The sequence below is a fragment of the Camarhynchus parvulus genome, chromosome 2 (genome assembly GCF_901933205.1).
Source record: "Camarhynchus parvulus chromosome 2, STF_HiC, whole genome shotgun sequence".
In the NCBI taxonomy this organism is placed as follows: Eukaryota; Metazoa; Chordata; class Aves; order Passeriformes; family Thraupidae; genus Camarhynchus; species Camarhynchus parvulus.
In genome coordinates this window covers 150,100,755-150,128,598 of record NC_044572.1, presented here as the reverse complement: position 1 = coordinate 150,128,598, position 27,844 = coordinate 150,100,755, and the positions used below count along the sequence as shown (strand labels likewise).

The 27,844-nt window shown below is 49.1% G+C and overlaps 2 protein-coding genes across 2 annotated transcripts; both read left to right on the top strand.

Annotated features, from left to right (window-relative positions):
* The first annotated feature begins 139 nt into the window (after positions 1–139).
* Positions 140–6,373, top strand: LOC115901489 (lymphocyte antigen 6E-like). Its single transcript, XM_030944225.1, has 3 exons — positions 140–191; positions 4,563–4,682; positions 6,162–6,373. The coding sequence occupies exons 1-3, from the start codon at positions 140–142 to the stop codon at positions 6,371–6,373; spliced, it is 384 nt and encodes a 127-aa protein (XP_030800085.1).
* A 9,600-nt stretch (positions 6,374–15,973) lies between these two features.
* LOC115900923 (lymphocyte antigen 6E) lies at positions 15,974–26,124 on the top strand. Its single transcript, XM_030943134.1, has 3 exons — positions 15,974–16,128; positions 20,392–20,511; positions 21,607–26,124. The coding sequence occupies exons 1-3, from the start codon at positions 16,077–16,079 to the stop codon at positions 21,813–21,815; spliced, it is 381 nt and encodes a 126-aa protein (XP_030798994.1). The 5' UTR covers positions 15,974–16,076; the 3' UTR covers positions 21,816–26,124.
* The last annotated feature ends 1,720 nt before the right edge of the window (positions 26,125–27,844 follow it).

Below are 27,844 nucleotides of genomic sequence, written 5' to 3'. Positions count from 1 at the left end.
TCCCACACATGAACATTCCACACCCTCGGGTTGATTTCATGTCCACCCGGAACCTGTAAAACTGCTGCTGCTGTTGGGCTGGGGTATAAAACCTGCCCTCCAAACAGCTTCCCCGTGCTGCTGGGAGGATCTGCTGGAGATGAGGACTCCTCTGGTCACCTTGCTGGCTGCTGTGCTCTGTGTGGAACAAGGTGAGCCTCTCCTGCTGCTCCTACTTAAGACAAGGGTTAGGGGGAAGGTGGTGACAGTTTTCCACGTGGCAGAACTCTAGAGGGCTGTCACCAACTTTGCAGCGTTGTGATGGTGTCACCAATGTCCTTTGGCACCCCAATCAGTGATTTGATGCAGAAATGAGAATCTGATTGATTGATTCTTCTTTCCAGTGCTGGAGCTCTGGTGGTGCTCCAACCATTAAATCCACGCTGTGGTCCTTGGGAACTTCCAAAAGGAGGCAAGCTGGAAGTGATAGAAAGCATAACAAAATGGGGTTTTTTTTCCCTTAATAATTTCAGTTTTTGAGTATTTTAGAGACTTTTCTGTCTTCCTTCTTCCTCCCTCTTAGTGGTTTGCCACGTGTCTTCCTAGAAAATGCAACACTGGGAATTTTTATAGATTAGATCAGCAGCAGAGGTGAAAGAACTTTTCGTGTTAAAGGCATCCTGCTCCCAAGTGTTGTCCTCCTTCTGTGAGTGAGACATATGCGTTGCTCCATCGCTCCTGGCACGTGGGAATGATGACCAGAGTGCCAAAATTTCCCCCACACATGATGGTTTCCCAGAAACCACGATACGAATCTGGTTGAGAAAGAGGCATCTAATTAATAAATTATCACTGATGTATCAACCCCCTACTCCTACATCCTTTGGAATGGTTCTCCAGCGTGCCTGGAAGAGCAGGACCTTCGGCCGGTTTTGGGTGTGGGAAAATGACTATTCATTATTTAAAAAAAATTGATTTAGTGCCCACAATTCCTGATTGAAGCAAAGTAACATGGACAGAAGAGGAGAATTTTCAAAGGCAATGTTCTCTGTGTGACCCAGGATGAACTGGAAAGCTCACAGAGATCCAGGATCAGGGGTTCATGGTGGGATTCCTCACCAGTGACATTTGATATTGGCAGCAGATTCCCAATGGATTTAAGGGCACGCTTTTGCACAGCACATTTCTGTGGCCCAGCCCAGATCCAGAATAAGAGATTTCAGCTTTCTGGCCTAAAACTGGGACAAAGGAAAATGTGGAAACTGGCATTTGATCCTTCTCAGGCATCCTGGGTCTCATCCAAGACCCTAATGACCAAATTTTGGTCAAAACTCTTGATCTCAGCCGATCAAAGAGCGTTTTTTGCCTTTTCAATCCTTAAACTCACTGTTTTGTGAGTTTTGTGTCCAGCAAAAATCATAAAAGGTCTTGATCCTTTTCACAGAATCACATTAAGGGTGGAAAAGACCTCTAAGATTGTGAAGTCCTCGCTGCAATGCTGGACAAGATCAGAGAGATATTTGCTTAAGGTGTCCCAGAAAGTTTCCAACAAGGAAGATTCCACAGCCTGGAATTGCTCAAAGACTGTGATCCCTTTAGGAATTGAATTTTAATATCTCTTAGCAGCAGTTTTTTTCTGTTCTCCCATATTTCCACCACAGGGCACATAAAATATTTTATTACTTTCTTCTTTGCTGTGTCTTTTTTCTTGCATCATCAAGAAGATTCCTGCGATTTTCCTCAGCATATTCTCATTTTCCACAAACAAACTAAACCCTTCCAACCTTTTTGACAAGATCACATTTCCAGGATCTCTGACCTTCTCTTCTCCCTCTCCTCTGGTCCCTCTCCAAATGCTCTGCATTTTTGGAAGTGCTGCGGAGAGATTTGGGCACCGGGGCTCCAGCTAAGGCTTTGCCAAGGTGGAAAGGCCACTTTGTGTATCTCGCACATGACATTTCTGCCCGTGTCCCCTTGGGTGACGCCTGTTTCCGTGGCTGGAATGTGGCACTGTAGACTCCTGCTGTTGTCACCGTGGTTCTGAATTGTAACTGAACCATTTATTTGTCACCCAACATTTAAGTGTCTAAGTTCGATCTGTTGTAATTTATTTGTCTTGGTTTAATTGCATCCAATCTTCTTTTTGACTCTTTTATTGCATCCATCTGTCAAAATCACTTAAAATCACAGGGATGGTTTGGGTTGAAAGGAAACTTTAAGACCATCTCATCCCAACCCCTGTCATGGGCAGGGACACCTTCCACTATCCCAGGTTGCTCCAAGCCCTGTTCAACCTGGCCTTGGACATTTCCACAGATGGAGCAGCCACAGCTTTTCTGGGAAACCTGTGCCAGGGCCTCACCACTCTCACAGGGAAGAATTCTTCCATTGCTCCAGTTGGTTTGACCAATAATCCTTGGGAATTACCCTCTGAGAGTGTTTTCATGCCTGGCTTTGCACCTATTCCCTGGAATTTTCAGCAGCTCGTGTTTTGTGGGCTTGCTCGAGAACAACACCATTCAAAGTTGTTGCAAAAATTCCTTAAAACCTCCTTGAATCTCCTCTACTCTGCACATGAAAATTCAACTTTTTGTAGAGGAGAGTGACACAAAAAAAGCTGCACAGGATCAACAGTTGGGGACTTCTTCCTTCCTTCCTTCCTTCCTTCCTTCCTTCCTTCCTTCCTTCCTTCCTTCCTTCCTTCCTTCCTTCCTTCCTTCCTTCCTTCCTTCCTTCCTTCCTTCCTTCCTTCCTTCCTTCCTTCCTTCCTTCCTTCCTTCCTTCCTTCCTTCCTTCCTTCCTTCCTTCCTTCCTTCCTTCCTTCCTTCCTTCCTTCCTTCCTTCCTTCCTTCCTTCCTTCCTTCCTTCCTTCCTTCCTTCCTTCCTTCCTTCCTTCCTTCCTTCCTTCCTTCCTTCCTTCCTTCCTTCCTTCCTTCCTCCCTCCCTCCCTCCCTCCCTCCCTCCCTCCCTCCCTCCCTCCATCAGAAACCTCTCGTTTCATGGTGTGACCTCTGCTGTCCTTCCACTTTCTCACTGCCAACTTCTTATCGGGCAAAAGTGTGCTCACAGGGACGTGTCCTTTAGTTGCTTTTGCCCTTTCCAAAGTGGCAGACTGGCCCCAGACTCAGCAGGAATTCAGCCAGCATTTGCCTTTGTTTCCCACCAAAAATTAGCTTTGTTTTTAAAGGAACTCAGTCACAAAACCCCACACTTTGCTCTGGGTGATTCACAAGCTCTGAAGTCAACCACCACTATTAAACCTTTCCATCTGCCCGGCTGGGGAGTGCTCTGCACATATTTTGGGGTGGTTTTGTTCTTCTTATGATGCCTCAGGTTTTAGCTTTTATGTTTTTCAGACTCTGTGCTGCTTTAGTGTGTAGTTCTGGACTTCATATTGGGGGATGGTGAGCTCTCTTCACAGAGTAGGGAGACAAAACAATTCCTTCTCTAGTTGGGGACCAAGGACAACCAATCCAAATTCAGGCCTAAGAGCACAAACAATGGGGACTGAAGAGAGAAAAACAAGAAGGATGGGACTTCATAAGCCAAAGCTGTAATTGGACAATTAACTCCAATATGTAAATGGACCAGAACTTTTATAAGTGTGAGACCCCGTGACTGGTCATGCATTTTGTGACCATTTTGGGTTCATCTTGGGTGTAGCCCTGGCTGGGCTCTTGTGCTGCCCGAGGTGTATCCATTATGCCTTCTAATAAATCCCTACTTTATTCTTTAGCTCTGACCAGTCTCTGTTCTAGGTCAGCCTTCACAAGGCATCACTTCCTTTTTTTTTTACTACTTTCCAGAGGTCTGGCTCACCACATTCTGGTTTTGAGGGCAGACACAGACATTTGAGGGCAGACACAGACATTCTCGGCAGGAAATGCTGCGTGACCTTCCTGCCAATCATCTGCCACTGCTGCAGATGTCGGAATTATCTCACCAAATCTGCCTTTAGCACTCAAACCAAGCTTTTGGTTAAGATTTTCCATTCATTCCCGATTTTATGGTAAAAACAGGAGTTTGATAAAACATTTGAGGGCTCTCACCAGACCTCCTAGAACTGAGGTTAGGCCAGTTCAGTGACGTTCAGGCGCAAAAAAAGAGATGTGACAGCAGCCTCTGAGCCAGATGAAAGAGAAGCAGGACACTGGGCATTGTCCACCTCCTCAAAATGCTACGGGCATCTTTAAATTCTCCCTGCCAAGCCCTGCCCAGGAGAAACCCTGAGCAGTAATTGGCAATTCCCGTGGCTGAGCCCTCAGGACCGAGCTGCTATGGCTCAGCAATAATCTCCTTCATAAAAGCCCCCAAATCCTTGAATTCTGCTCACATCTCCTGCTCCCAGGGATTGCAAACAGATCGATAACACTTCTCAGCCTGAGCCAGAGGAGACAGAGAGGGATTTAGCGCTGCTGCCACGGGTCAGGAGATAAAGAAAGTCACTGGTCATTCCCACAGAAACATTCCTCAGGCTGTAAGGAGGGAAATGGAGATCTCTGCAGTGGGGTTTTTGTAGCCTTTAAACCTTGTAATGTGCTTTTTCCCGTTTTTTTTTTTTTAATTTTTATTTTTTGGCCCAGTTTATCCATTCATGTGCTACACCTGCCAAGAACAGGAGTCCAACAAGGACTGTTTGACCATTTCCATGTGTGCCAAGGAGGACAAACACTGCGTGACCATCCGGAAGGACGTCGGGACAAGTAGGTTTGGGAACAGCACCTTGTTTGTTTTGTAGCAGAGCAGTCCCAGGAATGGGATTTCATCCCAGTACGGGAACAACAGGCCTTGATGACCAGCTTTTAGGAGACACAGACCTTGTGGCTGCTGCAGTGTCCAGATAACTTTGATATTCCTGCTGGAAACTGGGGAAATGATGAGGACACGGGGAGCAGCACCAGGGAGTGGATTCACACCTGGAGCTGGGTGTGTTTCACTCCCAGAACTGTTTTGAGAAGTGTTTTGGCCAAACACTCACCGTGGCTGACTCCCTGTGCCAAGCACAATCCTTCAGGTCTGTCCTGGGGGCTCTGTGCCCTCAAAGACCTCCATGTGCTCTTATCCCAAATCTCAGGTCATGCAGAACGTTCCCCCTCTGTTTATGCTGTAGGAAAAACCACCCTGGTGGGAACGACCCAGCCTGAGCATCACTTCAGGCAGCTGGAGCTGAGAGCCACAGGTGTTAGTTCCACATTAGGATTGACAAAACCTAAAAATGTGGGGCCCAGAGAAATCCTGGTTGGACTTGATGATCTTAAAGGCCTTTTCCAGCCTTAACAGTTCCAGGATTCTATGGCACTGTGGCTTCCCCATCCCTGGAAATGTCCAAGGCCAGGATGGATGGGCCTCTGAGCAACCTGGTCTGGTGGGAGGTTCCCCTGCCTGTTGGATTTTTCCTAGCTTTTACATAAACAGGGCAACCGAGAGGCATTTTAAAATATTTTATTCCATTATCAGTCTCAATGAAGGGTGAGATATAAGAGATGTAAAACTCAACGCCATTCTATCAAAAGCCAACCCATTTCCTGGTTGCAATACTTTATAAATGTTTTTCAGCCTGTTTTTACCTTTTGCCACACAGTGCTGCTAATACTTCTAACACCAATCACCAATATTTTTACCCCACATGGTCCTGCTACAATGCATCTTTCACAGGTCTAATTCTCTAAAATTCCTGGGTTTTTTTGCAAGGCCATAGTTTGAAACTTGTTGAAACTTGTTTCTAGCTCAGTCTCTCTCTCAACAATGTCATCTCTGTTCCATGGCCTTCCTAAGTCAGCACACTTGATCTCAGTGTTTGCATACAGATGCACAAGACTGTGTGAGCTTTCAGTCAGGTTGTGAGAATTCATTACAAATCCATTTCTCACATCTCCCCCTCTTTTTTTGGATTGTAAAAACTTTTTTGATGGTCTTGTTTATCATTTGTTGTACATAGTGAAGTATACAAGTATACAATTAATTACAAATCCACTTCTCACGTCTGCCCATGGATGATTTTTAAGGTCCCTTGCAACCCAAGCCATTCCATAATTCTATGATTAATTCAATGAAATTTGCCTTGAAGATTAGTGCCTGGCCTTCCTTTAGTCACCAAAACAGATTTAGCCACAAAAATATTGAAACAATTATTTTCCATCTTCCTTTTTCTCTTCTTTCCCCCACTTTTCTTCCTGCACTAGAGCCCAACAAGCCTAAATACGTCATCTCCAAGATGTGTTCTCCAGTGTGTCCAGAAACAGGTCAGCAACAAATCCAAAGCTCCCAGAATGTTTCCTGCTGTGAGAAACCCCTGTGCAATGTGAATGGAGTCAGCAGCAGGCAAAGCAGCCACGGGGTGATGTCCCTGGGTATCCTGGCCAGCGTCACTTACATCTTCACATACGGATTGTGATGGGTTTGGAAGAGCTCCCTGTGATGGCTGAAATAAAAGTGTTGTTCTAGGATAATTTTCCACTTTCAAAGATTCGTGTTTTGTGGTTGAGCTTCCCCCTGGGATTTTTGAGAGAGCCTGGATAAGTCAGGTGCTGAACTCCCATTGATTTCCTGAGCCTGCCCGAATCCGAAGTGTCCCCAGACATCCAACTCACACAAGAAAACATACAGAAAATGGCCTTTTTGACACGTTCAAGCTTCAAATCATTATTGCTCCGAGGAGATCCTTGAAAGCATAGTTTTGTCTCTCACTTTCAAAGCTCTGTGAGGAATAACATCCCACCCCTGCAATGGCTCCACAGTTGTGTCAGCACAGGGGATGATGGGTGAATTTGTTCACAGTGAGTTTGGGTTTTCAAACATCTGTTTATAAACGAGCAGGTGGAAGTAGAGCTGATTTGTGGCAGGGTTGTTGACTTTTCTCCAGCCCCAGTGGGGAGAAATTTCTGGCTCCTCAGGGTCTTTCCTCCCATTCCCATTTTGAAATGAGCTTCTCTCATCGGAGAAAAGGGGGAGAGGCAGAGAGGGGAATATGTGGCTGACAGAGGAGAGGCAGCGGGAAGGTGGGAGGGAGAAGGGAAGGAATGGGGGCAGCCCGCTGAGCTGGGAGTTGCTCTCACACTGCCTCCTCATGGACCTCATCCAGCTGGAAAAGATATCCCCGTATCTATTCCCCTCTTTTTCCCCAGGGCCAAAACAACCTCACACAGCTGTCACCAACCCCTGTCATTCAGAGCTTGTGAGAGGCTTTCTACAGAGCCACGTTCCTGGCAGAGAAACCATCGATTGTGTTGAGCTTTGTTTGGTTCTGCCCTCCACGCTCTCCGCTGCCTCCTCTCCCCGCAGGAGCTGCAGCTGAGGGGACACAGAAAAGCTCTGTAGGAGGCCTGGGGGTGTCACAGAGAGAAGAAGAAGGGCAGCCAGCCAGGGACTCACACAAACAGCTCAGAGCTTCTTGGGTCACAGCCCCAGCTGCAAGCTCCCATTCCTGGAAAACACACAGAAAAAAAAAAAAAAAAGAAAAGCTGGCAGCATCCCTAGCTCAGCTGTGTCCTGGGAGAAACCAGAGCTGGTCCAAACAATTGAAGGGTGTCGGGTTTTTTTGTTGTGTTTGATGGTTAAATGAGATCTTTGCTTTCTCTGAAGCATTGCCCTGGAACTCTGCAGGGTTTTGGTTACACATGTGGAAGGATGTGGATTTTTGAGATATTTCACAGTGCCTGGAGTTCAGTTTTCCAGGAGGACGAAAGATTCCACATCAGCTTCATGTTTTGTGCTGTGAGCTCTGGATCTGGCGACTGGTTTTAAATATTTTCTTTAATGGATGGAGGGGAAATGGAGGAAATTAAGGAGGTGACACCACAGTGGTGGGCAGGGACAAGAGGACACTGACACCCCACTGAGCTGTGCCTGGAGATGACAGATGTCAAAAGACAAAATCAACAGCAGAACCTGCTGTTAATTTTCTCTCACCAAACACAACCTCAAAAGGGAAGGAAAATTAGGATGGAGAAGGAGAAGAACAAGTTTTTAAACCAAAAAGAAGGAAGAGATGTCCAGCTGCTCAGGGCAGGCACTGGTAGAGCTGTGGTGGCTGCGCTGCATCCCAATCCCAGGAGCAATTCCTGCAGGAGCAAGTCCTCCCTACCCTGCACAGTTCTTCCCTGCAGGACCTCAGGTGCTTTTTAAAAACTCCAAGAAAGTTGAGATGCAGGCCGAAGCTGTTATTGTTTAACCACCTGTCATATTGGCAGGAGAACGAGGAAGTAGAAGGAGAAATTTGTATCTCAACCAGTTTTGCTGGACATGAGAAAGCAAAATCTTGGTGGAGAGACCATCTGGAGGGGAAGGAACAAGTGGAGGGTTGAGATAAGTCCAGTGAGGGTGTGGGGAACCAGGATGGACACAGCTCAGGAGGGAGAATGAACTTCATCCTGATCTTTTGCAGACCCTTACTCCCAGCTTTTCCCCCAGTTTTCACCACAGCAGTCCAAGTGCTGCCAGAAGGTCAAGTGAGAGTGGTTTCCTAGAATTGCCTACAAATTTAGAGGAACTCTTTCTCTTCCTGAAATTTCTGGATGCCAAAGCAGCTGAAGTAGCCGGGATTATCCTGACTGATTCTCTGGAGGTGAAGGGATTGTGTTTAACAGGATTTACTCCTTGTCTTGTCCACCCACCTAGCTGCTGGACTGCAAGCTCCCGGTTGTGGGAGCTGAAGGTCACGGAGAAGTAAATCTGGAGGCGGGAATTCTGGATGGACTTTGTCACCTCTGATCCTCTGAGTGGAAGACTGCTGGAACTCTTTTAAATAAAAAAGGAAGAGGGACAATTTAAAACTCTCCTTCTTGATTGGAGGTGAGGAATGGGCTGATTATGAGGTCACAGCTCCTCTTCCACACTGGTTCCTCCCTCCCCTGGGCTGGAGGAAGGTGCAGGTAGAAGATGAAGGTGGCTCAGCTTTAGGCAAAGCCTAAATCTCCTTTTTCCCCCATGGGTTCAATCAGTCCTATTTCCCTTTTCCAATGTGAGGTTTGCGTGCTGCTGCTCTCCAAACTGAACTGTCTGGGAAAAGAATTCCAGGTGATTTTTGGAGCCTCAGTGTAGGATTTGTTTTTCCAATGCCACAACTGTGAGCTGCAGAGTCAGGAGTTGTGTTCGTGCTTCCAAGTGTGGAGTAAGAGGGAAAACAGGTGTGGAGACACAACCACATCAAACACAACAGCAAGAGCCACTTTGCTGCCACAGATATTAATGAGATGAACTAATTAACACATCAAAAGTGAATAAAATTAGTGTTTTCTATGTAAATATGCAAATCAGTGGGGGGTTGCCAGCCAGAGTGGTGTCCAGGAAAAATGGGAAAAGAAATCCATCACAGCTCCCAAACCCAGCCTGTTTCTCCTGCTCCTGTTTCTTTGCAGCAGGGAAATTTGGGTGTTTTTGGAGACTGAGCAACCACAAATCACAGACTCATTTAGGTTGGAAAAGACCTCCAAGATCATTGAGTCCAATCTGTGACCAATTCTCACCTTGTCAACCAGACCAGAGCACTGAGTGCCACCTCCAAAGCCTTTCCATGAAGAAATGTGGAAATAATCCATTATTAAAAAGGGCACAGGGACACACAGAGCAGCCAAACCAAGAGTGGGAAAAAAAGCTCTGAAATAAATCATCAATCAACGGTGTAGGGGTTATCAAGGAGGCAGGGATGATCAGCAAGGATTTTATGACAGGTGGGAGATATCCCTCCCTGTGACAAGATAACAAAATCTGTGAGGGTAAAAGTGGTACCTGCCACACAGCTCAGCCTTAATAAAGCTTTTGGCACAGTGTGACGTGATGGGCTCAGAAGCAAAACCAAGGAAACCCAGTGGGGCTGAAATCACGAGCAAACCACAGCCAACAATTTGCTGTCAGGCTGGAACGATCCATTAAAAGGCTCCTCTTGGCTCTGGGATGATGCAAAGTTTTAATTGCTGGTTTGGATGATGTATTAGACAATAAATTCACTGAGCTCACGGGTGATGAGCTGAGAGAATCTGCAAACAGGAGAATTCTGGGTGATTCCAGTAAATGTAAGTGGTAGGTTGAGGAAAGAGGGTGTAATTTGGGGAGGACAAGCACAAAAAGCTCTCCAGTTAATGTGGCACAAATATGGGATGAGGGAATCTCCCTCGCAGCAATCTGGCAGGAAAAGAAGATGTGCTGGATCACAAGTTTAACACGTGTCAAACTTTGGGGAAAAAATGTGAAACAAAGCCCTGCTGGAATTCTGCACTCCATGGAAAAATGTGTAAGATGAGCTGGGAAGTGTGAAGTGGTGTGTGATGGGACGAGAACCTTCCAGATCCTCCAAATGGAAGGCTTGGGGCTGCTTTGCTCTTCCCACTTTTTGTGCTGGGGTTGATGCAGTAGCAAAGAGGATTTTTGATAGGATCAGAAGGAATTCCTGGCATCCAAAGTAGGGTGAAGAGCTGGAAAACTGCCTCCAGAAGCAGCAGCTTTAGTACCACAATTAGGATTCATCATAGCATGGAAAAACTCCGCTCTCAGCGTCTCCTCCATGTCTGCACTGGGGCTGGAGAATGAACTCATTCCTGGTCATTCCCATTCCTGCCTCTCTCTGTCACCTTTCTGTCATTCCCACGTGGAGCTGGTTCCCTCCACCAGAGCAGAGCAGGGGTGTTCAGGGCTGGGTTTGGCTTTATCACAGAACCATGGAATGTTTTGGGTGGGAAGGGACCTACAAGATCTCATTCCAACCACTCTGGCCATGAGCAGGGACACCTTCCACGAGATCAGGTTGCTCCAAGACAAAGGCTGAACAGCAAAAGTGGCCCAAATCTCTTCCAGTGATGTAGAAAGAACTTCCACGTAGGAATTTTCACTCCAAAGGATGCCCAGCTCCAGGGATCCCAGGATTTCAGTCAGCACTAAAGCAGGGCTGAGGCAGAAGGTGGAGAGAGCTCTGCACAGGAATGATGGTTTCCCCATTTTCCAGCTGATTCCTTACTCAAGCAAATCCTTAAATTCCACACAAAGAATTGGGTGTGCCAGGGGTATAATTTTCCTTGGTCCAGGAGAGGCAGGAACAAGCCCTGGCTCTGTGCCCAGTGCTCACAACAGCTCACCTGGGACCTGCCTGCAGCTCCAGGATGCAGAATTTGATGTTAATCAGCAATTAGATAACGAGCAGACACCGCTCCTGGGAATGAGAAACTCCCTTCTGCAGTCACAGGAAACCAGAGGAATAAAACTCCCCACTTCGAGATCTTCGGGGAGAAGAGAGAAGAGATTTTATATTTGACAATATAAAAAAATCTTGGAGAAAGTGGATTTTGCCTTTCACACTCTTCCTTGTGGATTTCACTGGGTCACAAGCACCAGTGTGGGTGTGCCCAGATCATCTGTCCTGTGTCACTTCTGTGCCACCAGCAGCCAAAAAAGATGAAAGCCCTGCAACTCTCCTTGTGCCTTTAAGGCTGAGCACAAGGTGAAGGTAAAAGGTGAAAGGCAGAGCAAAAAAACCCCAAATTTTGGTTTTTTACAGCTTTTGGTGAGACAATGCTGTCTTTGCTCACTTTCTGTTTCGTTTCTCCCCTTTGACATGAAATTCCTGAATATTCCAGCCCTTTTGTTTACTTTATCTGAGCGTTTTATGGCTCCCACCCCGCTCTTAGTTTCCTGTCCAAGGTCAGCTTGTTCTTTCTCTACTTTTGAACGAACACAGGCACTCAGCAAATGCCTTTCCTTTTACCTTTTGCTCTGCAGGTTCTTCTGGTTCTTCCACGCATTCCCATTCCTATTTTTTCACACCAAATTTAACATTTCCACTACAAACCTCCATAAGTCTATCACCTTGCCTACAGCTTCAGCATATTTTTGTGCTGCCTCCTTGGAACCTGGTGAATTCCTTGCTCACAGAAAAGTGCATTTTTTTGGTGGAAGGAGTAAGGGAGAGGACTGAAAAGCCTCTTCATACCCCAAAAAACCTGGAGATGAGACCCCTGTTGTGGGAGAGGAGGTGCCTAGACAATTTTGTGGGTGGTCCAGAACCTTTGATGGCACAAAAAAAAGGCCAGAATTGGAAAAAAAAAAAGCTATAAAATGAGTCCAGAGTTCACCCAGGAGATGGAATTAGGCCTGGAGACAGAGATAGACATGATATAATTAAGGATTAGTGTTGGAGAAGAGAATCATGAAATACCCTGGGTTGGAAGAGCAAAAGGATCAGCAATTCCAACCCTAAAAGTCACAACCTGAGGGCAGAAACAGATGGAGACAAAACCCAGCTCATGGCCAAGGTCATCCAGGACATGGCTGGAGACAGGGACACTTACGGGGCCTAAAGGATTAGGCTTGAGCTTAAAGAGGGCTCCCGGAGCCATGGGCGCAGTCTGAGGAGGGCCTGCTGAGGCTGCTCAGGGAAATTAAAGGGTTTTTTTTGCCTGAGAAACAAGATCTTCTTAAAGAGTCACAGTTGTTTTCCTGTCAAAAGCCTAAAACAAGCACGGCTGACTCACACAGACTTTGGAAGGAGGAAGTGTGAGAATTCCAGCACCAGCTGAGCCTCACCAGACAGCAATCCACTTTCACCTTAGGCTCGGGGAGAGAAGGGAAAAGGAAATGTGGATGTCAGCCAGAAGTGAAAGTTCATCCACCTGAGAGCCAGGTTCTGACTGCAGGTTGTGGTTGGAGGGGGCAGATGAAGGTTTCATTCCTTTATCTATAAAAAAATATAATAAATGGTGTGACCCAAATACCTGGTTGGGCACCTTTATTTCAGGAATTTTCGGGAATCTCAGAGGCTACCTGAGAGAAATCTCAATTTTTCCCCACAGGGTGCAGCAGAGGTGGTAGAGGACAGTGACCTGTTGGGCACCACAGACAGCAAAGAATAACCTGCAGCTTGGTTTGCCCGTGGAAAAATCTATGTCTGGAGCATCCTTGGGTGCTCCAAATATGATCCTGAGGGTCTCCTGGACAACTTTGATCCAGAGAGATCAGGAGGGACTTCAGGAGGAGGAACATCCAGGGTGGGATGAAGAGGAAGGGTTGGGATAAGGAGTCAGGCCTCTCATCCAACAGGATGGTGGGAGCAGGAATTCCAGGGATTCCAGGGATCCCAGCTCCAGAATTCCATGGAGTTTTGGGGGCTGTGCCAGCACCTGGAAAAGCACTTTGTTGCAGCAAAGTGCTCCAGACAAAGACAATTTGGGGATGAGAGGAAGCAGCAAGGATGGAGGTGCTGGGTTCCTGCCCTCTCATGTCCTCCCAGCCCTCTCCACGTTTTGGCAGGTGAGGCAGGACTCTGTCACAGAGCAGTTCCAACCCTCTCTGGAAGAAACCTGAACGATTCCCAACTCCAGAGCATGATGCAATTACTGGAAAAAAAAAAAAAAAGGTCTCTGTCCCCTTCCTGTGTCATTGGAGGAAAGCTGTTTGAGCAGTTCTGCTCCACTGACAGGGTAAACGTCTCATTTGCAAATTCCTCTGGGGTTTTGGTGCCTCACGTGCACAGCCAGGCCCAGGAAGTCTCACACAAACCCTGAAACAGAAGCGTGGTGGGAAAGAACCTCTCTGCGTCCCACCTGAAGCTGAGCAAGCTTTTACTGACCCTCAATTACAAGCTTTAACTCGTCTAGTTCAACATCAAACCTTTGCAGGCCTAGTTAGTCTAGGTTTAATTTCTGAACCATCTCTGCTGCCCCCACCCATCAAGGGTCCTGCCACACTCATAATTTCCTGATTTTAACTGTACCCATTCCTCCCCTGCATGCCACAACCATGAAGTATTTACCCCAGCACCAGTTTGCCCTCTGATCCAGCCACCTCCTTATCTCCTTCTCCCTCAAGTGTGTTTTTATAGCTGTCTCCACCTTTTCCCAGCACGTGTCACATTCCTGGTGCTGGACTCTACCCCTGCTGCCTCTCTTGCTTCACCCTCCTTTTTGTGAAGAAATACTTTTTTGGCCTTGCACTCACAGTATTAAGCGAATGGTTAAATAAAGTCCTCCAGTGACCTCCAAACTTGCAAGAAGAGGCTGGAGCACTCGGGGCAGTGTTTTGTGGGCTGGACTAGAACAGAAATCTCTGCCAGCAGAGCTGCTGTGTTAAGCCTGTCCCACACAACAACCTTGGGGAGCAGTTGGGAGATGATCTTAGCCCACAGAATATAAAATATCCTGAGCTGGAAGGGACCCAAAAGGATCATCAGGTTCTCAGAAGTACTTCCTTCCTCGCCTGGTGTAATTCCCACCACAGAAAACTGGTCCTTGGTGGCTCTGGTCACCTCTTCCTTTTGCACCATCCTGTCATTAGTGCAAATTCCTGCACATCCCTGCCCAGCCATTCCAGCAGTATCGGGGATGACTCCAGATCCTGTGCTGGGTTGTGACCTCTGTGACTCTTAGGTCCTCCCTGTTCCTTCTTATCAGCAGACAGACCCTCTCCAGGAAAAAAATGGGGCTGGTAATGTTAAATTTAAGTGTTGACATGACATTTAAATGTGGGAGAAATCCTGGAAGCTGTAGATCCTGGGGATGAGGAGAGTGTAACATAAAAATCCTAAATCTGGGTTGGAAGAGATCTCAAAGATCATCCAGTTCCAGCCTGCTGCCATGGGCAGGGATACCTTCCACTATTCCAGGTTGCTCCAAGCACCATCCAACCTGGCCTTGGACACTTCCAGGGATGGAGCAGCCACAGCTTCTCTGGGAAACCTGTGCCAGGGCCTCACCACCCTCGCAGGGAAGAATTCCTTCCCAATATCCAACCAAAACCTACTTCCTCAGCCTGTATAAAACAGGGTTTTTTTTTTAAATGTGTCTGAATTATGTTTTCTCAAGTTACCACAAAGCTGAAACTTCCCATTTTTTCAGTATTTGGTTTGTCCCAGCAGCCTGTTCCAGAGGAAGATATGAGACCACAGAAACTGCTCCGAAGTCAGTTCCTGCTAGAATATCTGGCAGTGACAAACAAAACTGAGCCACGGGAAAGAAAAGGGAAGCAGGGGTTTGCAGGCATGGGTTTGCTTCCCAAGCAGAGTGCTCTGAATGCCTCCGACAAGACAGGAGCCGGAATTTCTCCTGACAGATGCATTCACCAAGAAATGCTGACCCTGCAGAATTAAACCCATCTGTGGCACAGAGTTTGTCAAACCTGCTTGTTTCCTGCTGGCTCACCAGCCTTATCCTCCATTGCCAGGCTTTCCTTACAGCCAGTTTCACAGGGGCCCTCCCCCACTGCCCCTCCTGCAGCTCATTCCTGCAGGATTTAGTTATTTCCATGGGACCTACTGAATTTGGGACACTCCAACATCAGGGGACTTATTTACAGTCTGAAGACTCATCCTGCCAAGCAGCCCAGGCTGTCCCATGCCACCCCAGCTGCTGGGCTCTTCAAGCTTCCCAATCCTGTATGTCTAATCCAATTTAGGCTCTGGTCAACAGATGGGGGAGTTGGTTCTTTATGTGCTTGGATCGTCAGTGGAGGCTGTGCGTGCAGAGCGGTCAGACCTGAAGAGGGGGTGTTGAATGCAGGGACAGGTTCTGTATCTGGGGGAGTCTCGCCTGCAGGAGATCCATGTAGGGAGCCCTGGATACAGGGAATGTGCGAGTACAGGGTGGTTTGGAATGTGTGGAGGACGATGTGTGTGTGTTCAGGGGATCTGTGAGAGGAGATGCACGGAGGAGGGAAGGGAGAAAGGGAATCAGCAGGTCCTGCGGGTAGAGGGAGTCAGAGAATCACGGAATCCCAGAATAAGCTAAGTTGGAAGGACTGGACTTGGATGAGTGGGGTCCAGCACAGAGGCAGCCCCCTACTCCCGTCTCCTCCTTCAGGGAAACAGAGGGGACCCGAAAGGAGGCTGAAAAAAGCCTCCTGGGGCACGGCTAGGGGAAAGCTGGCTCTGTTCCCTCTCGGCCAGCCGCTACCACGCCGACACGCTCTCCCCAGCGCCCCTTTCCCGGCCCCGGTTCTCCCGAGCGGGGAAACGAAACAAGGCGTGGCCGGGGAGGCGGAGGGGGGAGGCGGCGCGGGGGCCGGGCCCGGCCCGCGGGGCGGAGCCGCCGCCCTTTCCCCACCCCCGGCGCCCGGCCCTGCCGCCAGCCCTGCGCTCCTCCAGCCGCCCTGCGCATCTCGCCGGCCACATCGTCCGCACCATGAAGGCGCTCCTGCTCGCTGTGCTGGCCGCGGTGCTGTGCGTGGAGAGAGGTAAGGGAAAGGGGATGTCCCCGCCACCATCGCCTGCCCCGCAGGTCCCCCGGTCCCTCGCCAGCCCTGCGTTAGAGAGCAAATTGGGGGCTGGGGGAGTGATGCGTGTGGCAGAGTACGCTGTGGAAGTTGGAGGTTTTTGGGGGATATAAGGGTTGAAAAGGGGTCGGGGGCGCAGCGCTGAGCCGCGTTATGGTTCGGAGCGGGATGCGGGGGTGTCTTCCCAAGACGTGCCTCGCAGCAATGTCCCTCCTGAAGCAGGAACTTCAGGGCTGCCCTGCCTGTACGAATAGGTGAGCATCTCCGGCTGTGCGGGTGGATATGCTGGAGCTTTTCCCAGTTGCAGCTCGAACAAAGAGCAGGGCCGGCTCCGCTCCCCTTTTTCGGCGCAGCCAGGCGGGATAACGGCGCTGGGATGGGCTGAGATGCAGCCGAGGGTAAGGGGGGTGGAGGGGAGAGGCAGCCCAGCCCCGGCAATGGCTGATGGAGCAAAGTCAGGGCAGAGCCCCTCGTGATTCTGGCTCCTGCTGCCCACTCCGAGCATCCTTCGGGGCGCGATGACCCCTAAGGGGACAATGCCCTGTGAGGAGCATCCTGGGGCTGCCTCCGAGCCTGGGGAGAACGCGGTTCCTGTTGCTGTGTGTTAGGCTGCCAAGTTGCCCAAGTCGCAGGGCCTGCCATCCCCTCCTTCCCACGGACTCCATCCCTCACTATCCAAACTCCTCGGGGCCGTGCGAAACCACGCATTGTTCCCATATGTCGCTGCTTGGAGAAACCAAACAAAGAGCCAAACGGCAGAGTTCTGAGCTCTCCCAGCCCCTGATCAGCAAGCAGGGTCCGTTCTTGTTTTCTGAGGGCACCGCTGAGATGGAACTGGCTCTTTGCTGCCCTTTCCAATTCCTCCCTCCCAGTGGGATCCGGGAAGCAACTGGAGATTAAAGCGGTGGGTCTCCGGCAGAGCCCAGCTGGCTTGGGCTCAGTTCCAGCGGTCAAGGCCAAGGCAGTAAAGGGTTTCATCCCCCTCCCCCCGAAAAAGCACAACCCCTTCAGCTTTAAAAGTAAGTTTTTATCCAGGCAGAAGCGTTTGCTGCAGGTGGTTTTATCCCCAAACACTTCCAGCGTGTCCTGGGGGGATTTCACAGAAAAGCTTTACCTCCTGCTCAAAGATCTTGCCTGTGGATCTTGATAAGGATTTTGCTTGAGAGAATGGAAAAGCGACATCGGGGCTGAATGGGAAAGCTGCCGATGCAACAGCATTTTCCTGGTGCTAGCGAGCTGCAAAGTGGGCTTTTAAAGGCCTTTTCCCCCCTGTCTTTGCAAGAATGATTCAACCCCTTCTCTCTAGGAATTCCCCCAAATGCCCTGCTCTGTTTTGGGAGCTCTTTGTTCCTCCGAGAAGCTAAGCAGCAAACAAATAAACACATGAATTCTTCCACTGGTGAAAACAAGGCTTCTCTTTTGCATTGTTCAGTCTTGTGATTTTTTTTCCCCCTTTTTTTCTTTTCTTGTAACCTTGAGCTCCAACTCTTTGCTCCGTCTACAGCTGCATGAAATTAATTCTGCCACCCCTCTTGTGCCTTTTGTCTAAACCACTCAGCCAATTTGTGCTCTCATAACTCTGCAGTGGGTGTTTTTTTGGGGCAGAAAGTGGCTGAATATTTCCTTTCTTAAACTCTGCCTCTCCTGGAAGGATTTTTTTTTTCTGTTAAGACAAGGGGTAATGGGTAGGTGTGACAATGAAAATATGGGGACAGGTAGGACATGCAGTGGCAGGAGCAGGGATTGAGTCATGTGGCAGAGAATTTCATGCCCAACAGCACTTTTATGTCATGTCCAAAGATTTCTGGTGTGTTTGCTTCTGGAACCTTAAATGAACAGCATTGCACCACTCAGTGCCTTCAGTGCAGCGAGCAAATACACACGGGGACATCTGTCCTGCCAGAATACCTGCAGGAAGCCTGTAATCCACTTCATTCCTGATTGCTGAAGATTCCTGGGATGAGTCAATTCACCTCCTCGGGGTGGTTGTGAGGTAAAGAGTTCGGGACAGGTCACCTGAGACTTGGGAGCAGACGTGGGCTTCACTCCCAGGTCCCGCATGGAGCTGTGGCCAGCCCAGCGAGGGGCAGTGACTCAGTGGCTGGTCCCATCCTCCTCCTCCCCGTCTCCTAAACGCAGAGATCCGCTGAGGAATCTCTCCTGGAGGTGTTGACTCAGCTGGTGGCCCTGTAATCCCGGTGCTGTGGGTTGTGGTGGCTGCCTTGGTGTGCTCAGGTAACCCGGGTTTGTTGTGGGGATTGTTTCCAGAGTGAGGATCCTTGGAGGATGCATGAGCCAGTCCAGGAAATTCCTGCTTGGGGGGTTTGTGGTCTTGGCTTCCATTCCAAAGCAGAGATTTGGCGGCTCTGCTGTGACATTCAGGATCTCCCACTAACCCACTTTAATCTGTTTCTCTGAGATTATATTTTGTTTTCTTTCCCCTCCTTGGCTGTGGCTGCTCAAAAGTCATTCCTCTGAGAGCAATTGTTAATTTTTTTTTCTCATTTTTCTTGTAGAAGCCTTTTATTTTTCTGAGAGAAACAGGAATGAGAAAAACAATCCTGTGGCAGAGTGGGGCAGATGCTGAGCAATATTTGTCCAAATAATAATTCTTCAAAATATCCATGTCAGTAACTGCTGTGCCTCAGAGAGCTCTCCCAGGGCTTCCCCTGCTTCACTTCCTTAGGAAAATATTCCGAGGGGATCTATAAGAAAGCTGGAGAGGGATAGGACAAGCAGGAATGGGTTCAAGCTGAAAGAGAGAGTAGATTTAGGTTGGATAGTGGGAAGAAATTTTTCCCTGTGAGGGTGGTGAGGCCCTGGCACAGGTTTCCCAGAGAAGCTGTGGCTGCCCCATCCCTGGAAGTGTCCAAGGCCGGGTTGGATGGGGCTTGGAGCAGCCTGGGATAGTGGGAGGTGTCCCTGCCCATGGCAGGGGGCTGGAACTGAATGATCCTGAAGCTGCCTTCCAGCCCAAACTGTTCTGTGATTTTTGATTTGTGGTGGGGCTGGGGATGGGGCAGGGATGGGGCTGCCTCACGCTTCCCACCCTCAATCAGCCCCCACTCTGTTTTGCATCCCATAAATACAGAAAGGGAGAGGCAGTGCCTCGTGGAAGGGCTGCCTGGGAGCTCCAAAATCCCGAGTCCATGGAAGATTGGGAACAGACCTGATCTGTCTGCATATGTAGGTCAACAACTGCAGCGTGGATGTGATGCTCTTGTGTGTAAAATACAGAGATCAAAGTGCCCATGGCCTTGCTGAGTCTCTGGTCCAGGCTGCCTCCACAACCATTTCCCACCCCAAATGCTGTGTTCCAATCATTCCTCGTTGTGAGGGAGGAGGGATGGGAGCCGGCTAATCCATCCTGCTGCTGTAGGATAAGCCTTAAATGGTCTCAAGTTGCTCCAGGGGAGGTTTAGTTTGGAAATGAGGAAAAAAATTTCTTCACTGGTCAAATTTTGGAACAGTGATGGGATCACCATCCTTAGAAGTGTTGAAAAAATTGTGCAGCTGTGTTGCCTAAAGACTTGGTTTAGTGCTGGAATTTGGCAGTGCTGGGTTAATGGCTGGATTCAAAGATCTTAGAGGTCTTTTCCTGAAATGATCCCATGATTCTATAATTTTAGGGGACCTGCTGGTCTTGCAAGTCTTGAGCTGAAAAATCATTTCTACCTCACGCTGCAGTTCAAGCATGGCCTGATCTTGGTGCCCAAAGCCGGGTCATGGAAAGTTTGAACCTATGGTCACACCTGGAGCATTTCCCATCAGTGTCACAGAATCATAAAATCAGAATGGTTTTGCTAAGGGACTTCAGATAATTCAATTCCAACCCCCCTGCCCCAGGCAGGGACACTATGTCCATGGTGGCTGGGCTGAATGATCCCAAACCTCAAAAATTTCCCCTCTGGAGTTTGGTTTGAAGTTGGCAGCTGTAGCTCGGGCACATTCTTGGTGCAAACAGGGTGGTGACAGAAAGTACCAGGCTGTGGTTGTATCAGCTTTAGCTGATAAGAGCTTGAAATGCCTCCCTGAGGCTTGAACCCTTTGCTTGGCCAATTTTTTTGGGGGGGAAAAAAAAATTCCCTGTTGCAGGTTGATAAAACTGAAACCAAAAATGTGGCTGTGGGCAGATGCGAGACATCCCGTGGGACAGAGGTGGGGACCTCCGAGTGAGGACATCTTCCCACCAGCCCCTAAATGAGGTTTGCCTTTCTCTTGCAGCCCACACGCTCGTCTGCTTTTCCTGCTCGGATGCCTCCTCCAACTGGGCCTGCCTGACGCCTGTCAAGTGTGCAGAGAATGAAAACCACTGCGTGACGACGTACGTCGGAGTGGGACTCGGTGAGTGGTGACAGCACCTCCTCCTGCCCCTCCTGGCTTCCCTCCTGGGTCACCTGCTGAGCTGCAGCGAGGCTTTGCCTTCTTCTGGCTGGGTTGAGGGGGGAAAAAAAAAAAAAAAAAAAGGGAAAGTTCTGCTTAGCAACTGAGTGTCGGACCATCCCACGGGGATTGTGAGGAGGGACGCGCTGCCAGGAGGAGTCACGTTAAAGCCCACGTGCCTGCACCGATGCCCGCCAGTCCGGGGGGAATTTCAGGCTGGGGGCGGGGAGTTTGCTGATGAATAAGTGAAAGCGTGGAGGATGCTGCAGGCTCCCTGTGTGGGAAGCTCCAGGGTTGCTGTTCCTGCTGATTTTTTACCTCCTGTTTGGGTTCTTCGTCCCCGAGTCCAACCTTTGCTTCACTTTCTGTGGACGAGGCGGGAAGGGAGGGTTGTGGGTTTCCTTCCTGAGTGCCTGGAGAGATTTGGGGGGGGTTCTTTCCTTCCCAGCTGCTGTGCTGAGGGAGGCAGGATGCTCTGGCAGATCTCCTGGAACCTTTGCAGGAGCCAGAGCCCATCCTGGCTCTCCCTGGCAGGAGTGGGGGAATTCCATGCCCAAGTCTGCAGCGTGGGTGGGTCAGATGTGCACAAACAGAGACTGGGAGCTTTTATAAACTTCTCTTTGTAGCCCTGCTAATGGTTTCCTCTTTCCTCTTGACATGGGCTGTGCCTCTCTGTAAAATGCAGACTTGGCTCCCAAGTGTCTCCCCAGTGCTCCCTGTCTCCCTTGAGGAGCCCTAGAGAGAAGCTCAAGAGGGATTTTTGGGATTCCTCACGGGAGCTGTTGTGGCTGAGCATTGACCAATCCAAAGGGGTGTCCCTGGGGGTTGTGTGGTCTCTGGGGTGTTTGTGTGAGTTTATCATGGGTGATCCTTGATAAGATGGTCTGGCTGGGATTCCTGTCTCCCAGAACCGCTTCATCCCCTCCCTGTGCCACCTGCGCCGCCCCGGCTCTTCCAGCGCCGAAATTCCTTTGCAGAGCAGGTGATCAGAAACCCAAAAAAAACCCATTCTAAACCTGCCTCTTTTCTTTCCTCTCCCCCCCACCCCAAATCCAGGCGGGAAATCCGGCCAGTCCATCTCCAAGGGATGCTCTCCCATCTGCCCCAGCGCCGGGATCAACCTGGGAATAGCGGCCGCCTCCGTTTACTGCTGCGACTCCTTCCTCTGCAACATCAGCGGTTCCAGCAGCGTCCGAGCCAGCTCCACCATCCTGGCCTTGGGAATCCTCATCAGCTTCATCTACGTCCTGCAGGCTCGCCAGTGATGGGGCTGCCTGAGGAAGGAGCCGCCTCCCACGGGTCTCGTTAGCCAATATCTTCTCTGTTGCTGTCTGCAGGGAGATCCTCTACTTCTCAGCAGGCTTCCAAGGTGATTGTTTCCCAGACTTTTTCTGCTCTTCCAAGCGAGTTGGAGACCTGGGTGGTTTGGCTGAGCTTGTTCTCCTCCTCCTGTGGACGTCTCCCGCTGCACTCTCGCTCCTCCTTCGCCGAGGTGGATGATTTTTGGAAGGGTTTCTGCTTTTTCTACCTATTAATAATCCCCCTCCCACCCCCCTAATTTCTAAAGTTGGTTAAGCCAGGCTGGGACTCGCTGAGAACAGATTCACCCCAAGCACCACCAGGTCTGCTCCAGCACATGGGTGGCACAGGCAGCGGGAATGCAGGATCCAAAGGGAGACACATTCCTCCTGGCCCCTCACAGCTGCAGTCTCTTTTTATAAAATAGTCTCGTTTCTTCTGATCCTGGGCTGACTTTTCTGGAAAACCAATGCCGTGTACCTTGTCCTTCCAAGTTCTGTAAGTGCCAGACCTGAATAAACTTGCTCCTGTTGTTACCTGAGATGGGACGTGTGTGTGTTTCCTTGCTCCAGGGATTTAGGAACTCTTTCATGGAAAATCCCAATGTTGGTACCCAGCACGAGGGTCCCTCACCCTCCTGAGCAGCTTTTGGGTGCTTCATCTCCACATCCCTTCCAGCTGTGAGCAGCAAATCCATCTCCTCCCTGTTGCTGTCCTTCCTGATAAAAACCTCTGGGCCAGCTTGTTCCACCTCCCTTGGGAATGACTTTTTCCAGGTGCATTTTACTGCTAAATGCCAGCTTTTGGGGCCTGAGTCAACTCTAACGGAGCAATTACCCTGGCAGGAGGACTCTGAAGTGAATCTTCATTTTACAAAGACTTGGTGCCTCAGTTTCCCCACTTTGGACTTGTCATGGTGACCACCACAGTGGTGATACCTGAATGACCATGGGCAACAGGTCTGAAAAATGTGGTGGAGTCAGAGGAGAAGTCAATACCCAGAATTTTAGGTCCAACCTTCAATGCCTGATGGTGCCCATGGACTGCTGGAGGTGACTTCACCACCCAACCTTCCACATCTGCTGTCCCTCAGCTCCCAGGATCTTCCCAGGTGTTTTGGCAAGGCTTTTCCTAGAAGTTCTCAGCTATCCCATGGGAGATGTGTCCTCCTGCCCTCTCTGTGTCATCTGTCCTGCCTACTCTGCTTGCCTGTGGACCTGCTCGCCACAAACCAAGCCAGAATTCAGCCTTAAACTGTCAAGTTCAAGCTCTTTGTCGCTTCTTCTGATTGATCAGAGGTGCACTGGGGCTTTTTTTTCTTCTCTTTCTAGCAGCAAAACCCAGGTGTTGGCACATTTTAGCCATGCCTTGTACCTGCTTCTCCTGTTCTGTGTCAAAACCCAAACAAAAGCTCCACAAACTTTCAGTTCCACCTCTGTCCCCTCTTCAGGTAGTGATAAATGTAAGGTGGCTGCAGATGTACAGAAATGTTGGTAACAAAAGTGGTTTTATGGTTTTTTTCTCCCCCCTCCCTTCTCCCCCTCTTTTAATTAAAGGGACAGAGATGTTAATGACAGCTCTTCCAACAGGAGGGATGGGTTGCTGGGACGTGATCTGCAATTTAGGGGTTAATTTGGGAAGAATGCATCACTTGTGCTGGTCCTTGGATGTGCCTTCCTTTGGATAATGCATCCTCCTGGGACCTTGGGGCCTGAGGTGCCCCACAAACCTCTGCTATGCACGTGGGGCACAGGGAAAATTGGGGAAAACCTTCCTAAACCAAGATGAATATTCCCCAGCTTCCCTGTGCCTCAGCCTTCCTCCCAAAAGGGTTCCAAACCTCTTTTTTGGGGTTCATTTGTCCCTCAGCACTTGCTGTGACACCGACGTGGCACCCAGAGCACTCTACATTGAATTTAGGGAGGCTCTGTCTTTTCTGGCCGCCTGGAAAAAGGTTTTGGGGTTGGTTTGGGACTCGATTACCTTTAGCAAAGAGCTGAGCTTCAAAGCCATCAGCTGTGTCCTGATGTCCGTCCATGCTTTTATGAGGATCCTGGCGATGCCACACTGGGCAACCCCATGGGCTGAAGACCTGGTTGTCTCCTCCAAGGGCCCTGGTTGTCTCCTCCAAGGGCCATCTCCTTCCTTTCTTGGGGTTCCTTGGCCAGTGCCAAGGATGTGGTTGTGCCAGGCTCATGGGAAGAACATCCACAGGCTGCTTATCCCAATAAATAGCAAATTACATTCATGGATTTGCCTGGGGAGGGAGCTGAGGGTTGGTTGGATAAATTTCACAAGGAGATTTGGGTTTTTTCCTCGCTCTCTTTTTGTCTCTTCCTTCCCGTGTACTAGAATATGGAAAAAAGGTATATTTTCAGTATTTCCTTTCCTGGCAAAAAAGACATTTGGATAGATCCATGTGTGTTTGAGAGAGGGAGGGGGTTGACAGCTTGTCACAGTTGAATCCCAAGCACTTTCTCATCAGTCATGCCAACTCGCACTATTCCTGGTCCTACTCTAGGTTTATTTTTTGCCTCCAGATCCCCAGAATGACAAACCTGGTGAGAACCTCGTCTGTTGTAAAACCCAGGCTTAAAAATGGGCAGGTGAAATGATTAAAATCATTAATAATAAGGCAATAAGTAGGAAAAGCAATGGGATTTATGAAGTGTTCAGACTGGTGGGTGGGTTGTTGATCTAAATGCTGGATTTGGAATTTGAGGGCCGTGGTGGGACAGCCCTGAAGTGCTTTGGATGTGTTTCTGTGGACTGTGGAATTAAGAGATCAAAATCTGAGCAGAAAACTCAGATATTCACCTGTTCTGACAAGACAAGAGGTTATGAGGGGAGGAGGTTTGGCTCCCTAGAAGCATAAAATATCCTGGAAGAGTTTTTACTGGAAATTAAGAGCTAAAGTGAAATACCTGCCCACTTTGGAGCGTGTTGCTGAGAAAATGCTTTCAGTGCTTCCATCCTGGAAATGGCTGTAATTCACCAGCAGCTGCTGCCATCTCCCACCACCCCACCAAGGGCTCGAATTTTTGTGGATTGTCTAAAAATGCTCAAAATCCATTGTGGCATCAGCACTTCCCACCCAGGATCTGGGGGTTTGCTGTTTGCCCAAGAAAAGGACTCCAAAACGAGCACAGTTCTTCCAGCTGGTTTTGAGAATTGTTTTTTTTTTTTTTTTTTAAAGGGCAAAATTTCTTTTGGAAACCACAAACCTGACGTGACTTCCTTGCTGCAAGAGAATAAATGATCAGTTGCTTGATTATTGCTCCAAGGATCCACTTTGCTGCTCCAAGGATGTCCTGGATTGGTGTTGGTTTGCTCAAGTTGGGGTTTTTTTTTTTGAAGGGACTTGTCTCCCAGGGACTTTATTTGTTGTGGAAAAAGGAGGCTGTGGTCCCACCACCCCTGCGGGAAGCTCTGGTGAGGGTGTCTGTGTGTCCATGGGATGAGTTATAGGATCCGTGCCCTCTGGAAAAAGCAGATGTGGTGCACATCTGGATGCCTGGAGGTTTAGGGCTCTTTCCCTTGCTCTGGTTGGTCTCGGCTGTTTGGGTTGAAGGTGGCTCTGGATCCTTGATCCTGAAGGAGTTATTTCACCCCTCTCTGAGGCTGTGGAACGGGAATGGGAACAGAAATGCCCGGTTTTGCATTTTGGGAATGCCCATGGTGCCCAGGGAAGCGAAGCCCTGGGTTGGTCCTGCCACCTACTGGCTTTTGCCAGGCTTGGTGGAGGAACTTTGAAGTCCAAATCTCCGAAATCAAGGCAGATGAGCTGCCACAAACCAAATAATTGCACCCAAACCAGAGGGTCATCATCAGCAGAGGCAGATTGAAGGTTTTAATTTGTCCAGCTTTGCTCTGATTGTGGAAATTAAGAAATAAAAGGCTTGTGAGGCTTCCCAAGTCCAACATTTTCCATGGGAGCACTTTTTCCCAGCCCTAATCCTCCAGTTCCATCAAATGAAAATACGGAAAGCCAATTAAATGTTGCAGAAAAAATAAAAAAAACGTTGGCACGTTTTATTTCAGCTTTGTTGGATGATCCGAGGTGGTTTCCCTGAAATGCTGATTTTACTAATTCCTATCTGTGAGATTTGTAACTGTGTATTATCTTTATTGTAACAGGATAAACGGGATAAAGAAGCATCCATCCCTTTAAATATATTAACCTAAGTATAAGTGAAGTGTATGTTCCATCTTGTTTCTTATACTCTAATAAAAAAATATATGGAATTAATTAAAAAAAATATACACTTGGAAGGAGATTTTTGGGTGGTTCTGCAGATATTCCAGATATTAACTCTTGTTTGGTGTGGAAGGAAATTGCCTGGATTGTATTCCAACCTCAGGGCTGCAGATTGTGGGCTGGAAAAAAAAAGGACAGACAAAACTGAGGGACTAAAGGAGGGTTAAATTCCTGCATTTCATCTCAGGGCCATTGGAATCTCTTCCTGGGGATGGATAAAGAACGGGGATTGTCTTTGCCTTCAATAGCTCATAAATATCCTTGACTTGCCCGTGACCCCGCTGGGAATGGAGATGGGATTTGGCCTTGGAGCCTGCGCTCTTCCTCGTGGGAGAAGGCTGCTATTTTGGGCACAAAAAGGGCCCTGTGTGGGTGTCCGTGGGCAGCTGCTCCTCTTCCTGCCCTCCCAGGGATCCAGCCCTGCTCCCGCCTCCGGACGCACGGACGGACACACGGACAGATGGACACAGGGCTGGGTGCTCTGGAGATTCCCCCCCCTCGGCTCTCCCCAACATTCAGCTCTGCAAAGTTACATCACTCTAATTTTTGTTTAAAGATTTTATGGGATCCCATGGGAGAAGGGGATTATATCCCCTGGGGAATGTTAGACAAATGTGGAACAACAGTGATGGGCTTGGGAGTTTCATTCCTTTCCTCAGGATAATTCCAGGCTGGACTTCCATTTCCACTGCAATCTGTATTTTTGCAGCCTGATTTGCAAGTGGTTTTTGGGATGGGAGGGGCTCCAATGGTGACAGGGAATATTTTGTGGACTGGGGACATTGCACAGAAGAAACCTGCACGTCCCTCCTGCCTGGTGTTCCCATTTCTCCTCACGTTGTCACCACGTCCCAGCTCCTGCTGTTCCCTAGGGATCTGCCTGTCTCTGCACAGGCCCAGGATGGCCTTTTCCATATTTCACCTATTTGGAAAGTCAAGGGAAATGGTGCCACATCTCCTGTTTGCTCTTCAGATGTTCCTCACTGGCATCCCAAGGTTGTCCTGACCATCCCAGGATGGGAGACCCCAAATGAGGGGCTGAGGTGGGAGAATTCTGGCCTTCCCATCACAGGAGCCTGGAATGGTTTTTGTTGGAAGGGACCTTAAAGATCAGCTCATTCCATCCCCCTGCCATGGGCAGGGACACCTTCCACTATCCCAGGGTGCTCCAAGCCCCATCCAACCTGGCCTTGGACACTTTTAGGGATCCAGGGGCAGCCACAGCTTCTCTGGGAATTCCATTCCAGGGCCTCACTGGGAAGAATTCCCTCAATGGGAAGAATTCCTTGCCAATATCCCATCTAACCCCGCCCTCTGGCAGTGGGAAGGCACTCTCTGTGTCCTTTCTTGTCCCAGATCCCTCTCCAGCTCTCCTGGAGCCCCTTCAGGCACTGGAAGGGGCTCTGAGGTCTCCCTGGAGCCTTCTCTTCTCCAGGCTGGACATTCCCAGCTCTCCCAGCCTGGCTCCAGAGCAGAGGGGCTCCAGCCCTTGGAGCATCTCCATGGTCTCCTCTGGATCTGCTCCAGCAGATTCCTGCCATCCATGTGCTCATGACTCCAGACCCGGATACAGTATTCCTGATAGGATCTCATGAGGGCAGAGCAGAGGGGTTATATCCCACCCTTTGCTGTCTCTCTGGACAGGGCTCCTCTCTATCCATGCCAAATATTAGCTTTGGAGGGGGATAAAGCTCTGGAACTGGAGAGGAGTCTCTAAAAAGCTGATTCATTTGGGAG